At 34.9% G+C, this 20,822-nt stretch overlaps 1 protein-coding gene across 8 annotated transcripts in view; it reads right to left on the minus strand.

The window, feature by feature from the left end:
• The window catches only part of LOC100647973 (aryl hydrocarbon receptor nuclear translocator homolog), a 46,834-nt gene extending 26,956 nt beyond the window's left edge, over positions 1–19,878 (minus strand). For 2 of the 8 annotated variants that reach the window (XM_020864280.2, XM_020864281.2), the window contains exon 1: positions 12,036–16,185. In XM_020864280.2, the coding sequence (XP_020719939.2) occupies positions 12,036–12,265 (230 nt within the window). In that variant the 5' untranslated portion in view covers positions 12,266–16,185. Of the gene's footprint in view, positions 1–12,035; positions 16,186–18,721; positions 18,786–19,643 lie in introns of those variants that run through there. The other 6 variants (XM_020864282.2, XM_020864279.2, XM_012311118.3 and 3 more) reach the window with 5 other exon arrangements.
• Between the last annotated feature and the right edge of the window lie 944 nt (positions 19,879–20,822).

A 20,822-nucleotide genomic window follows, 5' to 3' on the forward strand; every position in this document is an offset into this window, starting at 1 on the left:
GATAACCTTTCCTCGACCGGTTCCTCTTCCTCTTCTCCTTCGTATCGGCTTGCGTTAATGAGATGCGTCGTTACACGCGTTGCGATCGATCTTAACACGCGGCGAATAGCAACGATCGTCGCCTTGTACGTTCAGGGATTTCTTTCTGATTCGTTTGTTTTTGATAGAGACGAGATCGATTTGTTAACTCGACGATTGGGGAAGATATTAACACGTTAATGTTTAGGTAGTCGATCGAGATCAATTACGATAAAGATAATAGAGGAGAAGAATGAAGAATAGTGGGGATACCGTTGATGAATTGGTGAGGATATGATCGAGATGATGGAGTTGATAGAATAGAAGAGAACATTTTACAAATATTCAAATCTGTAGACTGTATCGTACCAAAAATCATACGTTTCTAGAAACGAAGCGTAACGATCTTCATTAATCAAGTTTTACTTCGTTAACTCCTACGGTACGTTATCTAGGTAACTCTATTAAACTAACACGGTTATTAGTCTCGTTCTTATTGGAATTTTTTCGACGATTTTATAGGACAAGTACCGGGATAAATAAGAAGATTCATGACTCGACGAATTTTTATATTTTTAATTTTTTTGATCAATTCCGATACTTCTATACAGCTCTGAAAAATAACTGCTTGAAGTTGATGAAAAGCTATTCGATGATCACGATATTTCTCAATTCTAAGAACGGATGGAAGCTTGAGAAATTTTTGGATTTTTTCAATCTGAAAAACATGTGTGACCCAGAGACAAACTATACTTCAACTCAGAGATATTTTCCATAGACACGATACTTGTTTTTAAATTAACTTTCAGAACGAAACACTTAACACCACATTTTAATCAAGTACTCAACTTCAAGTTTTAAATTAGTTTATCAACAGAAATATTTAAAATTCATAATACATGAAAAGCTACCACTGCTTATGGGTTAGATAATGAACTTTCAAAAATTGTATTATAAAATACACGAAATTAGACAAAGAGGGTAAGACCTAAGAGCTTTACGAAATGAAAGCAGAGGACCGAAATAATTCGAGGAAAAAACAAAAGAAGAAGGGGAGTCACGTGATACGGTGGCCTCTGTTCAGGTTACGGTGGCGCCTTTTTGCATTTTTCCAGCTCGACACCGTGGTCACGACTTTGACCCCCTTGTCCCCCTGTTCCTCCCCCTTTTTCTGCTCGTTGTCTGCGATCGTCCTCGTACATTTACGTTCGCCATTCCTCTACGTCCACGTGTGCTACATCCACCTAGGCTCCTTCCTGTAGTACGTCCGACACTCGGCCCGTATCTGCAGCCCAAGCCGTGTACTTTGGATGCAACTGATCTGCCTCGTATACAGGATCATGCAAACATTACGGTCCTGTAGGGTCAATTCTTCATAGAGTTCGATAAAATAGCGCAGACAAAAAGACGTGCAAAATGAAGCAATAGCAATTATACTTAAAATAAAATGACTAATCAACAGACTCTACCAAATCTTTTGTTATCTTTCCAAAATCTCGCCAACCTCAAAGAAGCTAGTACTTCACTAAAAACCACCAAAATATTACTCATCCTGTCATCAACTACGAAGCAATTCCACAAAACGCAAATTCCAACTAACCTCGACCACGACACTCCATAAACAACGTTTCCAGATCCAGGACTTAGTCATGACTTAAATTGAAATTACGCGACGAGAACATTACCAAATTTTCGACTATCTTTGCGAAGCTCCTCCAACATCCAACAAACTAATGCACCCTAATTCCCGAAATGTCATATCCTCATACTCTCATCGATTTCTAGACAATTCTATAAAACACTAATTTCAATTAACCTCGGTCACGATACCCCATGAACGATGTCTCGAGAAATGCAAGGTTAGCCATAACCTAAAAAGAGGATCGAAAGGAGGAAACCAAAGTAGAATCGACGTGAGCCGAGGGTAAGAAAGGCGCAGCGCAAGCGAGCAGAAATGTCCAGCGACGGTGACCAGAAATCTAACACCTAGGCGGTAGGTAGCGTGAGTTTTTTTCATTAGGAGAACGGCGATCGAACGGCGGCGAGTGTTCGCATATTAAAAGGAAAGAGCGAAGCTATTGGCGGGCCCGGGGAACGGGCCCAGGAGGCGGTCCATCGTTCTCCGACTCCGGGACTCTTATCCGTTCTCCGCCGACCTTATTGGTCACCGCCTCCCCGATCGTTCCTGCCGACCCTCTTCTTGTACATACGCCGACTTCTTGCACCGAGTTTTCCGCGAGCCACGATCGCTATACAAGATTCTGTAGAGTAGAGTGAGGTTGGCTGGAGACTCGGGTTACCTGGATTAGCTAAGTGCAGATTCAACCCTTTGAATGTTTAATACTTGTAGGTGATGAGTAGCTCGTTTCAGGATTATTTAATTTATTCTAGTATCAATTGTGATTTGTATTGCATTTATAGTAGAGCTCTATTTATCGGAATAGAATTTTAGTTAATACCCAATTAAAGCTATATTTCTGTTGAAACTTGTCTGGGCTAGCGCTTATCTGAATGTGAGCTGTTTTTGTACGAAGGAACAGTCATTGGTAATGGAAATAATCGGTGACTTTTCATTATACAAAGTGTTTGTCTCCAAAGTTCACATAGATAGAATTCCACTGATTTCGTAGAGCTTGGCCGAGGAGTTTGGACTATTTGCATCAGATAACTGGAGGTTAAATCTTTGAGTGACAAATATTTATAGAGGACGAGTGATTTGTTTCAAAATGATTTAATTTAATGTTCTTTGTTTTTAGTATTAAACATCATCTGCTTCGGATTTATAGTACAATAGAACTGCATTCATTGAAACGAAATTTTAGGATAGTACTCGATTAAATGCACATCTGGTGACACGTGACTGAATCTGCTTATCGTGAAATCTTACTATATGAACGACAAATCACAATTACAATCGATACAATTACATCATACCAGGCTTTCAATTGCGAAATTTTACACGTGAAGTAGAAAAATAAGCAAATAATGGTATCAAATATTGATAACTTGTGGTGTACTACTTACGTAAGAGCTAATTAATATTTCACCACTTAGACTGATCAATTAGTACGTAAAAACTATAATAAATACAATGGTATATCAATACTATCTATAGCCACTGTACATTAAAAAACTTGTCAGAGAGTATTCGTCAGAATCAATGTCATCAACATCGCTCCAATACCTGTTGCACCCTCACAGGAACTCTCACCCTCGAATTCAATGAACCGATCACTCACGCCTCTTTCCACCTCTTACCAAAATCTCCTCACACTCTCCTCTCTTGCTTTTTGCTCGATAAAAACGTAGCAAAAATAGAGCAATTTATCTGGATCGTTTCAGTTCGTTAATCATAGCGGAACGGTTCGACGAATGGAATTACTTCCAGGCAACAATAGAATCACAGGAAACAAAAAGGGAGAAGAAAGCATCGGAGCGCACGTTCGCGCGAAGGGTGGATTTTCATCGGTTGCCAGAAAATTTCTGGGTCGTTTTAGGTCGTCCGGACCGCGACGAAAGATACAATGTGAGTGGACGAGAATCGGGGTTTGAGCTTCACGGTAGAATGGAACGAAAACGACGATGAAGGGGAACATTCTCACGGCTGAGGAAACTCTTATTGTTGTTTCCGATACAAGTATAGGGGGCTCGCCTCGAGCGGAAAGTCACGCGACCAAAACGCAAAAAGGAAGAGGAAATTAGAGGGAGATCCGCTTAATTGCCGGCCGAACGTTTGCTACCACCCTGTTCATGCACCGTGTAACTGCTCTATCGACTCTAGCTCCCACTTTCTACCCATAATCTCGCTCTTTTCTCTCATTTTTGTTATTACACGCTCGTTTAAGAACGATTACGCCACTTTCCAGGCTGTTTAGGCCACATTTTGGTTGCCGGGTGAAAAGTTTTTTAATTAGTGGGTGGTCGGTTGTTTTTAAGAGGGGATGTAATTAATGAAGTTTCACTCTGTTCTGAACATCGTTTGGAGAAAGAAGAGTTGCTATCTATGTAACAAGCTTTCTTAACTACGTTATGGTCTTTGAATTTTTATATCCCAGTCTCGTTCTCCTTTTAACGTATAAGAAGATTCGTATTGCTTTGGGGGAAGAATTTGATACAAGAATGAAACTCTTAATCGTAAGACTCTTCCGTATTTTTCTCTTAAGAATAAGAAACTTTTCGACAAAATGATAATTAAAGATAGATTCAAACGATAAATAATCGCTATTATTCAAATAACGTACACAAATTTACTAAAGAGTAAAATGGAATATATTTACGCGAAGAAGCCTTGAAGGAGGATTATCAGAGAACGATAAAAATTCAACGAGAAGAATCTGTGCTGGATAGTGTTATCGGTGGATTCCTCTTAAATACGATGCAGGAAACACAAGCTGTTCCGATGATAGCCACGAGCTGTCCGCCTAATGCCAACCAGCTTAACGTGGTACGCGTCGACCAAACAAAACCCGTTGCTCGCGGAATTCGTCACGTAGTAGAGATTTGTGGCCGTTCGCGAATTCACGCGGCCGATTACCAGATCATTACGTTACGTAACATCCTAACCACTCGAGAATTCTTCGCCTCGGCCCTGTTGTTTTTAGGACGGTATACAATAATGGAGGATAACAGAAAATTTCATACTGATACATGATGAACTTTAGTAAATTTTAAATCTTACATATCTCTTAATTTATTTTCAATTTCTATATTTTATATATACACTTTTATTCTACATTTAGTCATTTTTCACCATCGACGGCAGACATCTAATCTGCGATGTACTTGATATTATATTAAATATACAAACGAATAATTTAATCTTTTTAATGAAATTCAAAGTCTAAGTTTAAAAGAAAAATACCACAAACTGTACGATCAAAATATCGCTGCTTTTTATGACTTTGATCTATCTATTAGGTTGACAACTAAGTGATTGCGGATTTTGGCAACATCACCTCATGACAAATTAGCACCAAAAAAGAAGGACGTTCTGTGAAATTGCTGCGTGACGACGATGGACCACACATTGCTTCTACTATGAAAGACGTCATAATGAGTCTTGCTCCGCACGTCTTGCAGCAGCCAGCTTATTCGCTAGACATTACTCCTTCGGATTACTAATTGTCGGATGCAACGCGCCTTGTCCGATACCCACTTTCAATTAGAAGATCAGACACAAAAATCACTTGACGATTGGATCTTGCCTAAAGACGTAGCATTTTTCCACCATGCAATTCATCACTTACCTGATAGATGACTCAAAGTTATAGAAAGCAACGGCGAAATACATTTTGATTGAACAACTTGCTGTACCTTTTTTAAAATAAACTTTGAATTTCATTGAAAAGTTTGGTTTCTTTATTTATATATACATTATTTATTTATACGCGTAATATTTATTCATTGCTCTTATTGATGGACTATTTCTGTATATTCATATTTTTATGAACGGAATCAAAGAAATCGAATGTAAATACAAATTTGTTATGTGCATTGAACGTCATAATGAATATTTTTTTATATTTTTCCGTGTTATAGCATCAGGTAGATGTTTTACGTTTAAATTTCCTACGAGTGTTGATATTAAAAAAATGTTTAATTTAAAGAAATCTATCTTTATCTTTCGTAATTGTATACGAAATCCTAAATAAAAACTTTATCTAATTAATATGATAACAAATCGTTCAATATATCATCTAATTCACAATAGACGCTTTTCTCTCGAGGAGTCGTTGAACCGGATGAACAGACGACGAGAAAAGTATGTTTCAAGATTGAGGCGGCCGTGCTTATTATTTTCGTTCATAATTAACTGCTTATTAGTAACGCTCGCTAAACGCACCGCGTAATGCATATTTATGTCATACAACGTGTATCGACACGCATCTTCATACGAGCCATGATTGTTCAGCAAAATTAACGTATTACAGACGAATAATTCCTGCGTCTAACATACGCGAATTAAAATCTCAACAAAGAATCATTGTTACAAATATCGTACCAACCGAAGAAAATTTATTTTAATGGTTCAATCTAAATATTAAATTGTTGCATAAGATCCAATTTATTTTAGATTTAACTCTTTAATCGAAAGCGAAGCTCCATTCATTGAAAAGTGCAGGTTTATTTATTTGAACGATGATTAATGTATTTATTGATGCATTATTTAAAAGGTAAGAGTTTATGAAAAATGTTAAGTGGTTTCTTCTTCTTAAATGTATTCTTTTGTAATCCCTTCTGATCTTTTATCAAGCTTAACGGTTAATATTTTCCTTCCATTATTATTCTTGTGTTAGGCTTTCGCTCATTATAAGCTTAGGTAATAAACAGCATACAAATGTATTTTAAGTAGAAAATTAATATCTTTTACTATAAAAGTATACCGGTACGTATTATAAGTAACAATTTTTCTTCTTTTGGTATAGTGTTGATTTACGCTATCCCTTTGAGTGTTATCTCTATCCTTGGTAGATATTGGTAATTAATATCACATTGTCTTAAAATGTCATAAATGAAGGTATACTATTTTAGTATTCGAGGCAAATTATAAATATATGAAATGCTGGAGTTTGCTTAACGACTAGTATTTCATATATCAACATATGGTGATCTAACATATCAAAATATTGCTATTCTCTTTTTCTTATATCAATAGCTCACATCAAATTTACCTTAAATTTGTTTCGATTAGGTTTAGGAGATAGTTAAAAATTGTTTTTATACTCACGCAAGACTCTAGTTTCTATCTTGTTGTTCATTTCTATTTTAATATATCAAATAAGTCTCAGTCTAGCACAGTATGATTTGGCTTAGCTTTCCACCAGATTTCCGCTTTAAATTCCTTTTCCGAAAGAGTATTAGACTAAGAAACGACCCAGTTAACAGATTAGAACGCTCATTAAAGAATTATAAAAGAACATCACACAGAAAAGAAACAGGAAGAAGAACGAAACGGAGAAACAGAAACGAATCGCAATCCATGGAAAATCAAATCACTTCTCGTGCCATCTCTTTGAGATGGTCGAGAGACAACGATGATCTCGTAAAAACTAGCCAGATCCCCGACTGATACATCATCAAGGCTACGAGAAGATTCGTTCGTGACGCGGCTAACCGTAAGAATGTCCGGGAACAGTAGTTGACGAAGAAGACGAGGAACAGGAAGAAGAAGAAGAGGAGGAGGAGGAGGAGGAAGAAGTCGATGGAGCGTGACTCGGTCGGATTCGACGAAAGTGAGAATAAACCGGCGAGGATAATGGCCAGACGATGGAAAAACCGCGTGGAGGATCGCGGAGGCGGCAGCGGTGGCGGCAGGGAAAAAAAAGCCCCTTTCACGGCTCTACCACCGGCAACGACTGCCCTTTCGATAGATCGAGTTTTTACGCGATCGTAGAAATGCCAATGCTCGGCTACCGCTGTTCAGGGTCTCTTTTCGTTTCCAACAAAGGGATCTTTATACCCCTGTTGTCGACGTGTGAAGATAGAAAATAGCAATAGCTGGAAAGCGAAACGGGTTATCCGATGTTCCTCTTTCGTATTTCGTGTTCTTCGTTTATCTTCTTTTTCTGCTCGGTTTCCTCTTTCTGAGGTGGTTTTGAATAAATGAAATTAATTTAGAAAAAGGAACGAGACTAGGGGTAAATTTGTAACTTCGTCAAATTTCTTGCAATTTTTTTGAATTAACACATTAGTATTCCTGCGAAATATTTTCAGACTAAAATGTCGCCTGATGTTTCTTAATCATCTTCGTTTCTTTGGTCTGTTCCTTTTTCCATTTCGATACCCTTTCTGGTCTTCTGTATCGGATGAAATTAATTGCATTTAATCAATTACATGTTACAATCAATTTCATAAATTAATTCCATTTATTAAGTTACATAATTTCATAAATTAATTTCATTCGTTCAATTACATAATTTCATTCATTCAATTAATTAATTTCGATAATTAATTTGATAAATCAATTTTATGTGCTATTTATGCCGTATAAAATTCTGTGCTTTCGTTTTGATCAAACGGAAATTAAACGGGGAAAAGATTTCGTAGAAACGATATCGCGTTGATTGAAAAACAGTCACGGAATAAACATTATAACTCCGGAGGTATCGGGGGGCCGAAGTATGAGGAAGTCGTACGCGTACGCACATTCGTTTTTTAGTCCTTTTGTATATATAATGAACTCTGCCGTTGGTTACACAAGACATTGTACAATAATGAAGCAATTTACTTCCGCCAAAACGTGACATTATTTATAATCCGTCCAACCGACGTGTTTTGGATATCATTGTAAAAATTTGCCGATCTTGTAATAAACTGTTTACATACCATCTACAAGTATTATGTTCGACACGTTGTAGGTTAAAGATCACATTGGAAAAAATTTAATTGTGTTCACTTAAGTAATGTTACTTTTTATGATTTTTTTTATGATGGTGTAGAAATGAGAGAAGATTTGGAAAATATTAAGAAGATTGTAAAGAGTGGATTAATTAAAAAAAATAGGTAAGCATAGTAAATAGGAGGAGAAATATGAAACAATAAGAATTACAAAAATTGCGATAATGTAAAGAAAAATTTCTATATAGACCAGAAGACTTTATCATTTGTTTAGAGAATTTGAATAGCTGAATTTAGGTATCGCAAGCGTTAAAGATACGAAAAAGGTAGCAAAGCGATTAAAACCGCTTTAAAAGTTATCAGTTCATATTCTTAGCCGTTGAAATTTCCTTTCTCGCAAATTTATTCGAATAACACATTTGACAAATAGTACAGTACTTCCTAATCTTTTAACGTTGATTAGTTTCTGCAAAATATTATATTCTATCTGCACATTTTCTCTCACAATATAGTATATAAGTCAGTCGCATCGCTGGAAATTTGTTAGTCCATGAAATTTATTTCGTTTTAATCGTTCTAACAAAATTTGGTAACCGACGTAATCATAACCGATGACCACAGTCACGGTAAACATGTTAAATAAGAAATCCTTGTTAAAAATAAGACGAGAAAAAGATGAAATAAAAGAAGAGAAGAATAAAAATACCAGAGTAACATGGTATTAGTGCACTGTAAATACGTTTTCAAATTCGCTATCTATTCTATGTTTCCGTCCACGTGATGACGGTAAAGCGATTTTACGACGGTCCACGCTGTTTTTACGCGGATTTGGCCGATAATCCAACTATCTCGATTCAAAAACAACAGTAGTAGCTACCGTTTCTGGCCAATCGTCAAACCACGCGAAATTATTACCAATACGACGGGACTGTTTTGTCACTGATAACACGGTACGTGATAATTCTCATGTAGAAACTCGGCATTCGACGATGCTATTTCGATGATCGTCGTCCGTATCAAAGTTCACTTGGCCAATTAAGGCACTCCTTTCAATCGTCTCTTATGATTCTGTCCTCTTATCTTACATTGTTCTTTCCACGATTTCGAGTTTCCTGTTTCATCATCAAAATAGATCGATTTTGTAGATTTAATACTTTCTTAAAATATTAATCGAGTTTTGATTAATTTCAGAGATAACAGGGCGATTTTAATTTTACTCGAGTGTTTGATTGTTCAGAGTTTGAGGAAACGATTGCAATCAAATACAAGGCATTGATCATATTTAACTCATTTTAATAGGTTTGCGAACGTATCAACGATCAATGTGGATTAAGGAGGTCAAATTGAGAAATTTCGGAAGTTTTAGATAGCAAAGTCGTATAGTTTCGATAGCACATAGATGTTTTAGAGACGGTTAATGATTTTGATCGATTTAAACAATTCGATTTTAATGTTGGATTTGTTAATCGTTTAGATGACTCGACAAAAATGAAATGTAGAAACCAACGAAATTCTGCAAATGGACTAACATAGAACAGAGAAGAAGATTAATATTACCTTTACCAAACCTCCACTTCCTGTTTCCTTTTTTTATATGATACTTACTTACAATACTCTTCTAATCTTTTCTCCAAATTTCCACCAGAGTTTTTATAAAAGTATAACAAAAGGAAGGAAGAAAAATGGCAAAACTTGAAACTATTGTATACTCTAAAAGAATTCATAGAACAGAAAAAGAGAGAACTAAACTTTCCTTCGCTAACAATAAGACTTGTCTCATTTTTCCAATATCTCTTTAACTTTTGTTCGGATCATGTTCCATCATAATGTAAATATAAAAATCCCCCTCTTCCACCGAAAAAAGAAACGAAAGAAAATTGATAATACTTCGAACTAGAAAGGATAAAAATTCGCTGAAAGGACACACGTAGAGTAATCCTCGAAGTGGTTCAGTTAGAAATCCGGATTACTTTCGCGATAATCCTCATTGTCCGATCTATCTGGCATAAATCGACACGGTAATGGTCTGATAGAAGAAATTCCCGAACGGTAACCGCAGAAGTATCCCCCGTGGGCTATTGATTTAAGGGAATAGCGAATCCATGACCGCTAACACACGCTTGCCTCTCTCAATTTCAATAAGCAATTGCGAGAACAACGGTCACGATTTCAACGTGAAACTAGATCGAACACGACGCAGCATAGCTTGGAATTCTTTTGCCAGTCTCTCTTGTCCTTTCCGATCTCATTCTTTTTCCCTCCTTCTTTACTTTATTTCCTTCGTTAAACATGCAGAATAGTCATTTACAATTTAGAATTCATGTCCTGGTACTCACTTGACCACGTGTTTTCTATCGAGAACGATTTGAGGAGAGATAAACTAAACAGATAGAAAAAGGAATGAGTTGTTAATAGATCCGAGAATGTAGTCGTTTCTTGTTGGAATTTCCGATAGAATTAGCGGAATAGAAGTTTCTATGGAGTTGAGATTTAATGTGTCGTAATATTATTTGTAATTATTTCAATTCAGTCATTTCTTTTCCCTAATATTAGAAATACAAGAAATCTTGAGGATAAAGAAATGTATAATTATTTTCAAAATTGTTCGTTCTAAAACCTTCATTTTATTATACCGCCGAATGGTCAATAGTTGCATAAATATTTTTAGGTATTATTTTATTTTATTCTAATAACGCTGCATTGTTGTGAAACAACTCGTTAATAACAATTGCGAATTCCTATTCTTCTTCCTGTTAGAAAGATATAATTAATCGTCATTTTTTTCGTCGTGAGAAAAGAAAAATTCAATCGTAAAAAGTCAAAGGGATTTAGCGATTATGTATTCGATTGATTTTTCTAAATCTTTCTACAGACGGCATATCAAGGTGTTGGAAATTAGAGTGTTAGTAAGCAAATCATGAGTTGAAGTATATAGTGGAAGTGATTCACATAATGATATTGTAACACAATGCAAGTTCTTTGTTTAAAGGAAAGATGCAGCGTTTCTTTTTATAAGGCCGCATCTTTTTAATCAAAGAGAAGACCAGACCAAGGCAGCTTCATAAGCATATGGGTCAAGAATTCACTTGGCCATCTTCTCGTGCTAATTATAACTATTCTATATCGATTACGCCGAACTGCGCGGTTTCTTTTTTTTAAGAAAACAGCCTATTTCTTCAACGAAAATTCTAACAATGAACATACTAAATACTCAAAGAACTAACCTACGTAACTGAAAATATTAACTTCATTCCGTCCGCAAAATCAAGCCACCTATCCATCAAGATTATCTCTGATCTCTCTTAATTACAAACGAATTAAAAGCCAAACTACAACACATTAAACAGATTAAAATTTGTTTTCCACTCGACAGCTAATCTTCAACACTCTTAAGCCCTTCTCACACTCGTCTTAACTCAACTACGTTCTTTCCATCATTTCCGACCCGATGTTGTTTCTTGACATTAAATAATATTTCAAATTCGATTAAAATCCGAAAAAAATCGTCGCTGGAACGTTTCTTCGTCTCAATTTTACGTCGAACATTTTCTTGAAACGCTATAAATCCTTCTCGTCGCTAACATGATAGAGACTCGAGTATTAAAATTCGAGGATCGTAGCAGAATTAAAATCCGGCGCCCCAAAGGAATGTAAGAAAAAAATCGAAATACACAAGTTACCTCCTTCTTTTCGACTGTTGCGCGTCCCCATGGGTCTGTTGCATATGATGGGGCGACAGGTTAGGCCCGTAAGAGAGCAGCTGACCTCCGGCGCTGGGACACGCCGGCGGAGGCGGCGGGGGCGGCAATTGGTAGCCGACGGACGTGGCGGAGGGTATGTAATGCGATGGACCCGCTCCTGGGCCCAAACCTACCCCATACCCGCCACCACCCGTCCCGCCCCCATACATACCGCTACCACCAGGGTACTCTATTTTGTCGGCCTTTTTGCCACTGTGATCAACACCGAAAACTCGTACCGAACACCTCCCAGAAAATGTTACTTCATTTAGTTCGTATAAAGAGTATTAGATATCCACATAAAACGACGATAAAAATTAGTTTAACTTGCCACTATTTTAAGTTTTTAAAGTTTGAACTATATTAAAGCAGTAGAATTATTTAGTTCGTTTAATTCATATAATGAATATTAAGTATTCATCTTGAGCACTGAGTTACTGAACGAGGATAAACATGTTTTTAGATTTACCACTATTTTATGCTTTTAGAGTTTACTGTATTGGGTAGCAGAATATCAGTTCATTTAATTGGTGTGATAAATATTAAATATTCATTTTGAACGGTATAATTATTGAACGAAGATATTTCATTCGTCAGTGTTTCATGGCTTTAGGGTTTATTGTGTTGGATAGTGAAATTCTATTTCGTTTAGTTCATGTAGAAGTTGTTAAATATTCATTTCGAGCACTAAGTCTTTGAATAATAATAAAGATTTCTTCACAGTCTTAACAGTAATAAAACTTTCTCGCTATTTTAAATTCCTCCGGCGTACTGTATGGTTTTGGTGACAAATTTTCGTTAATTATTAAAGACTTTTCTGTAAGCTGATTGGTAATTATTATTCTGAGTCTTGGGAATGCCGAAGTTACAGCATTTTTCTGTTATCCAGAGATTTAGCGTTACAGTGTTAATTCTAAAATATTTCTTTCGACTTCTACAAAGATTACAGACATCAGACTCATTTCTGGATTATTCATAGAGTGTTCATTAATCATGGATTTATGCTGAGCTTTTACTGAAAGTTTCTATCTGACATCAGCGATAATCTTGCTTATAAAGTTCTAGAACCTACATATATTTCTCAATCATCTGTTGCGTTGGAATCCTCAAGACAATATCCCTGAATCCTCGATCAAATTATGAAAAGTCAGTTGTCACAGTTGAATCTCACAACCACGTACAGTAGACTGAAATTGTTCATAAAGGTTGTTAAATCAGTTCATCATCTTGCTACCTCTAATCTCAGTACGAGATTCTACGTGGTCAGTTTAAAAGAAATTTTACTCCATGTATTCCTCCGGTTATCGCGAAATCTCGAGATGGCCCACAGATTGCACAGGAAGTGTCCACAGGGATTACCTGGATCTTCCACAGTTCTCTTACAGTCCAAAGCTAGTCTACTCTCAGCTTCAACTCGAAACGCATGCTCTTCTCATCGACAATCTTACAAATTTCTTTCATTATAATTCCTTCCAACTTCTTGCAATCTAAAATCATCACACGTTATTTTGTATAGTTTTTCAAAAATATCCTTCTTACTATGTGGAGTTTCACTCAATTTTACTTTTATAGTTACACGACTTATTGCAGAAGTCTCATCTTTACCGCTATATCGAGTTATTGCAATTTTATTTTACCACTTTTATAACTTTCATCTCTGAATCTTTCGACGCTTCTTATTGTACCAAATTTTCGTAACTTTATTTTATGATTTTTGCAACAAATGATTTTTCCAAGAACAGAATTCTTTTGTGATTTTATTCGACGATTTTCAAAGGAATTTCATTGGTGGCTTCAATTTTCAAAGTAGAAAATCCTTTCTACTGTATCGAGCTTTTGATAAAATTATTTTATTTTATGATTTTTGTAACAGTTTCATTGGTAAGAATTCAATGATCATCTTTATGGCAATTCCATTGATGTGTAATTCGTATTGGATTGGAAGATTCGAATGGGAAAAGTGGAGACCGTTCGTTCACCTTGGCCAGGGTTATCTTCTCGTCATCTGGTTCTAGCAGAGATCTATGCTCGACGAATCTTTGATACTTTACACCCGGTTCACAGCGACGCGGCGGGCCTGTCTCTGCCAGATATTCCAGGCCTGTTGCTCGTAGATATCCCCAGTGACTTTTTTCCAGAGATCCAACAGGTATTTATGGGTGACGCGCGCAGGAATTATCCGTGCCTCCTCCAACCTTTATTCCAGCTTTTCCAGCAATACTATCGTGGATATTTCAAACTTATTATTTGTTCTGTTTTTCAAGATACTCTGAGTCTTCGACTTCTCTGTAATTTTAAGCAACTTTTCAAAGTTGAATTTCCAGTCATAAATATTTCTTCGATGATGCAATAACTGTTTTGCTCAATGTTGTTGCGAAAAGTCTCATTCTTCAGGATAGTTAAAATCTTCAGATTTTGCTGTAACTAAATGTAATTATACATTGACTTGTTCAAAGTTGCATTCTTAACAAGAAATATTCTAACAAGAGATAGTTACTTCTGTGAAAAGTTGAGTACATGGCTCTATAACAGTATCTGGAATATTTGATGAATTTTATTCAATCCTCGAGCTGGAACTCTTCAGCTATATTTCAACATATTTTGAATCTCCACTTTTGCAATAATAATTATATTATTATTAATTATACTTGGATATTAATTCGGTGTTGCACTTCCACGATGGATATTTCAGTGATAAATAGTCATTTCCATAAAATGTTGAGTCGATGATTTTTTTAATTATTTCGAGTGTTTGGACAACGCTATTGCGAAGGATCTCCTCTGTTCTTCAAGATACACGAAATCTTCAGCTTTTCTAGTAACTTGATATCTATTTGGAAACCGTAATCCAAAGTTGCTATTTCAACAACGAATATTTTGACAATAGACAGATTTCTGTAAAAATTTGCATAAAAACTGCAAAGTTTGGATTTTTAACTGGATTATTCAGAATACTGATCCAGTTTTCACTTAAAGTTCAGTAAGGGTCCAATTTCTGGCACGATTACAGGAAGCTTCGATGAGAATAAAAAACAACTCGATGGAACGAACATTGTTCAATATTGGCAACTTTGGTGTCATTTTGCAGACAAAATATTTTCACTCGAACGTCGTGAGAACCAAGTAATCTACACCATTGACCCTTGAATGACATCCATTATTACAGACAAAGTTTCATCTGAGATTCTCGTTCCTGGCTCCATTAGAACCGATGGGGAGACCCGGCTCGACTTCTTCTCGATAAATTGTGGTTCGATTTTTGAAACAGAAATTCAACTCCAGCTTTGTCATATGACAATCGACCAAACGCCTTGCGAGATTAGTTCCAGTAATCAGGGTAATATTACTTCTTCCAGTAAATGCAAATAATAAAGCCTTCTTCAGCAAAGGGAATATTTTTCCATCTTACTCAAGGAATCTTCTCGATCGATCTTATTCCAAACGTAAATAACAAAGTTTTATTTTTACTCTTTGCTTTCAAAATAATGTTCATCAAAGAGAGTACGTTTGCCTGTTCGAAGAATCTTCTCGATCAACAGCACTAACTCGCGAATATTCCACACAAAATACAAATCTCAATCCCATCAGAATCTTCAGCTCCACCAAAGCCAAACAAGGCACGAGTCTCCCACGAAAGAATCCTCACATATTCAAATGCACCTCCGACAACCCCACGACTCACGAAATCTCCAAACCTCCATCAAACTGCAGAAGTTCAAATCCAAGCCGTCCAAACCTTTCTCATAATTAATCCCGCCACGATTACAACTTCACCGTCGCACTTTCACCGTCGATGAACAATCTTCCATAATTGAAAAGAAACGTTTAGTTCATATATTTACGTATATTATATTTCGTCCGGACGTCCAAAACCATGAAACGATTCGAGATACTCTGAGAAAGAAAATACTATGGTGAAAGAAGCGAGGCAACGCGACGGCACGTGCTCGAGAGTAACTTGAGACGATCGATCGACGGATCGATGTTTTTGATCGCGATTTTCGGTACGGTTGAGACGAAACGAAACGAAAGGAACGAAAACGCGGAAGCACGTTCCTACTCGGACGGATGGGTCGCCGACTAGTCACCACCCACAACTCGCCAGTGACTGATTCCACCATAGCCGCATAATGTGCCGCTGTGCTATACCCCGGTAAGGACTATCACTTCTCCCACCAGAGAGCCGCGGAACACAGCCACTGTGTAAAGCATGACTTTTAACCGGGATGCATCGTCCTCGTTCCGCACGCTACATGCTCACGAGGAGGACGACCAGGATCAGGATCGCTCCTGCCGGTGTGAAGTCGCAATGGAGAACAGTTTGAACGATGATGTTCGCGGAGAAGGTGGAACTTTGGAGATTTCTTTGGTCTTGTTTTTCTTTCTCTCTTTTTTTAGAAGATTTTGAAGATTATTCTAGAGAAAATAGAATTTTTGGTATCTTCTTTGATTTTAGCTTCTCCTAGGGGGTTTGGAGCTTTTGTAGGATTTTTTCTTAAATTTTTCTCATTATTTTTTAATTCTCTTGGAAAGATTCATTAAATAATTTAGCGCTTCTGTGGTGCATTTTGATTTGTAGAGGATTTGAAATTTTTGTGCAATGTCGCGGACTTAGAACTCCTACGATTGTCTTATGAAATTCCATAGAAGATTCAGAGGTTCCGCGCTATCTCTCCTCTGTGAAAGATTTGCAATAATGCTCGTGATTTTCTTTCGGGAGAATTTCCTTGATCTTTTCACTCAATCGACCTGCCCATCAAGTGAAACTGGTTTCATTTGGATAACCAAATGAAAAGAAATGAAAATTTGTAGTTTCCAATCCTATCAAGACGACAGATAGCAATATTCTAATAGGAAACTTTGTTTGCCTATTGTGTTACTTATTAGACAGATGAAACGAATTATTAGAATAAAAGGAGACAGGCTAATGAGAGCCACCGAAGGAAGTAAGTTATTACATCGAATCATTGCTGTAGTTATCGTTTCAGATAATGTATATTTTATGTAATAGACATTTATATAATATCGGTATGATTTTCTTTATAAGTGATTTGTGATTTAAGCGGTATTACATTTTTATTTTTCTTTGCATAACTTCCTTTTCCCAAGAAAAATAACTGTAGCGGCATATGAGCTAGAGGGCAAACTTTGTATAAACATAAACAATTACAGCTTGCAATCTTTTTGTGTTAAAACGATTATACGGCTGAAACGGCTATAACGCCTTCCTAATAAATTTTTATATAAAATTAATCACGGAATACTAATTTGCTATGTCATTTCAAGAAATCAGGAAATCTTACTTTCATATCGCGGAAACCTAAAAAGATATAGGTATTTAAAAATTCTAGAATTTTTTAAATACAAATAATATTATATTAAATTGGGATAAATCAAAATTTTGGTATTCCAGGAAAAGTCTTAAAGTTCTAGGAAAGAAATCTAGAAAAGGGAAATCTTTTAATTTTACAAATTTAAATTAGAATAAATTACAATAAATAAAATTTAAGAATTTTGAAGAAATTATCTAAAATTGTATATAATTTTAATAAAACAAAATAAATTATTAATAATTAATATTTATATTAAAAAATCAATATTGAATTTCATTAGTATTACTAAAATTCTTAGTTTCTAATGATTATTCACAGTATCTTTTTCATCTTTGAACAAATTTACCGCTTCAATGAACAAGAAGCTTATCTGCTGATCGTTTATAGACGATTAACGTGCAAATGCCCAGTTCAAAGAGCCATTTCAAGGCGTTGTAACGTTCGAGAACCGTTTACAACGGAGGTAAAGGTATGCAACACTTACGATAACGAAATGTTTCTAGCGCGATGTCGCAACCGCTTGTACGAACGAATATTAGCGGGCATCGACAACCCAGAAAATCGCCTACCATTGTGCCAGACATCGTAGCCCGGCTCATTGTTGCCACTGTAATACTTCTTGGAATCGTGTTAATCGAGAACGACTCAAAATTTCCTCAATTCACAATATGTGTCGACAAAAATATTACACTGTCTGTTAAAAATAAAACATTAATAACAAAACCTTCCTACAAAATATTTTCTAAGAAATAAAAAATTCCAGAATATTTTTAATACAAATAAAATTAGATTAAATTAGAATAAATCAATATTTAAGAATCCCAGAATTTTATTTACCATTCTTTAATTTTTTTTTTACAATTAAAATTTGATAAAAAACGAAGACTTGATTAATTTAAAAATCAAATGATTAATTAATTTAAAAAGAAGATAATTTAAAACACAGTAATAATATAGTAATGACAATAAAAGTAATAAGAATAATTAATGATATTCGATTACTAGAAGTAAGCAAGATTGGGAATGAAAATTAGAGCTTTGTGCTTGATTAATTGAAAAATGTAGAATTAATTTGGATAATAATAATTAATCACTCATTATGTAGTATACTCAATCATTATGTATTTAAGTTTTAATAAATTAAAAAAATAATTTTGAATAAAAAATTACACAACAACATAAAACTTAACTAATTAGAAAATGTGAAAGATAATTTGAATAGTATCTAATAAACTAGTATTTGATGAATGCAATTGTGGTAAATAAAAAAATAATAATTTCGTTAGGACTTACCCAACATGTGACATGCCAGCACAACGCTTTTGCGTCATCTTGTTCGGGTCACTTCCTAAAACAACTACAAATAGTAAAGATCTTATCATGATATTGGTATTCTATAAATTTAATAAATTTAATAAATTTTTTATATTCATTTTACATGAGATAATATATAAACTGCTTCCATAAAGTACTACGAATGTAATATCATTCAAATAAATATACATGCGTATATTGTTTTCTTTGGTATTTTATTGTTCAAATTTTAACAATGATTATTAAACTGTGAATGTATATGCATTTATGAAAAATTTATATATGTAAGAATCTACACACATTATATACATTATATACTGCACATTATATACAAAAATATATAAACTGTAATAAAGAATGAGATAGATCTCCAATGTTGTATTTATCCACAGTTGCAAGTATATGAATGTACATAAACATTCGCTGTGTACAAATTATAATACTTATATAAATGTACCTATGAGTGCTACTACCTAGACATATTAAAAGAATTACAGAAACTTTCATCCATTTCTAACCAAGCTTCATTTTTGTGCATCAAAACTATACATATAGCTCTATACACATTCTGTCACCAAAATCATTACTTAAAGATAGACTAAAGAATATAGACGTTCGTACTATACTAGAGCAACAGATTTGCATGTTAAGCATGGTAAATCACACAGAAAATAATTTGCATTTTATGATAGAAAAACGTCCCACTTAGGGAAAGATGTTCTAAAATTCGTTTGGACATCATCACTTTACAATTGCTCGGAATTTGTCAAAATTTCAATATAAACACTGTTCACAAGAGAAAATAAGTTTTCTAAAAAACTTTTTAATAAGATATTCGCGAGTAGGTTAAATTGGATGAAATGAGAAAATACTTTCAATGTCAAACAATTTCGATACTTACCTGGTATGGAATGGGCGATCGTGGATACAGTGAACATTCAGGTAAAATTTGATTGTTACACCGTGAAACACAAAAAGGATGTAACAGTCGATCGAACTTTCACGCGAACACTTCGCGATTAATTCACTTTACTTAACATCAAAACTGGGTGTTTACACTCAGCAGTCGCGCCATTTTGAAGTTTTACTCGGAATTTTATTTTTCCTCAAGCCTTCGACCACGAGAAGTGAAATTACATCGACCGCAGTGCGATCTGCTGGCCAATTCGTGAAAACGTTCTGTGTCGAATTATATATATACATATGTATATGTAAATAATTAATAAATATTAGTCTTTTTGTTTTATATCCAAGCTTTTAGATTAGAACGCGTGTCAATATCCCAAAATTTTCCATTACTTTTTGTATACTTTTGTTCGTTATAGTATTAAAAGAATAACTAATCGTTTATACAATCGATTCTTAGATATTATTTAAGAGCATTCAGATATGTTGTTCGAGAACAACGATTGAATCTACTAATATATGTCAATGTTAAATCAACTAATTAAAGCGATAATTAATTGAAAGATATCTTTTTAGAAGTTAATTATCAAAAAGTTGTATAATTAAAAGGCCTAGTGGCGCCACCTACGAACACTTTTATTGCTAGGTCATTGAATATAGTATCGAATGTGCTTCAAAATGTGTGACAACTGTTCTGCCAACTGTTTTTTGGACAACTATTTGATAAAACGAAACAAATTTTAACTGGTAATATATAATGCAATATAATTATGTGTATATATTTTACACATGAAATATATTTGATAGAATTTACAAAATTTGGATAAACTGTACCGCTTTTATGTGAACAGTGCAATGTTGTTACGCAGATTTTCAAATAAATGATAAACTTTATAAATAATTTTCTTACATTTTGTATAAAATTTTTATATAAATTGAACGAAACTGTGAAACAATTTTTAAATTTACGTGCTATTATTTATTACTTCAAACGCTTGATAATATTTAAAATTCGTGCCAGAAATATTAGAAGAGATTCACAACCATTATCTGTATCATATGAAGGCGGACACGTAACATTTCACATGCGCTTAATGTATAAAAAAATTCTAAACTTACTTTTTTGAACATTTTATTACTAATAACTAAATCTTTTAAATACAATAAAAGTAAA

The sequence above is a fragment of the Bombus terrestris genome, chromosome 8 (assembly GCF_910591885.1).
Source record: "Bombus terrestris chromosome 8, iyBomTerr1.2, whole genome shotgun sequence".
NCBI lineage: Eukaryota > Metazoa > Arthropoda > Insecta > Hymenoptera > Apidae > Bombus > Bombus terrestris.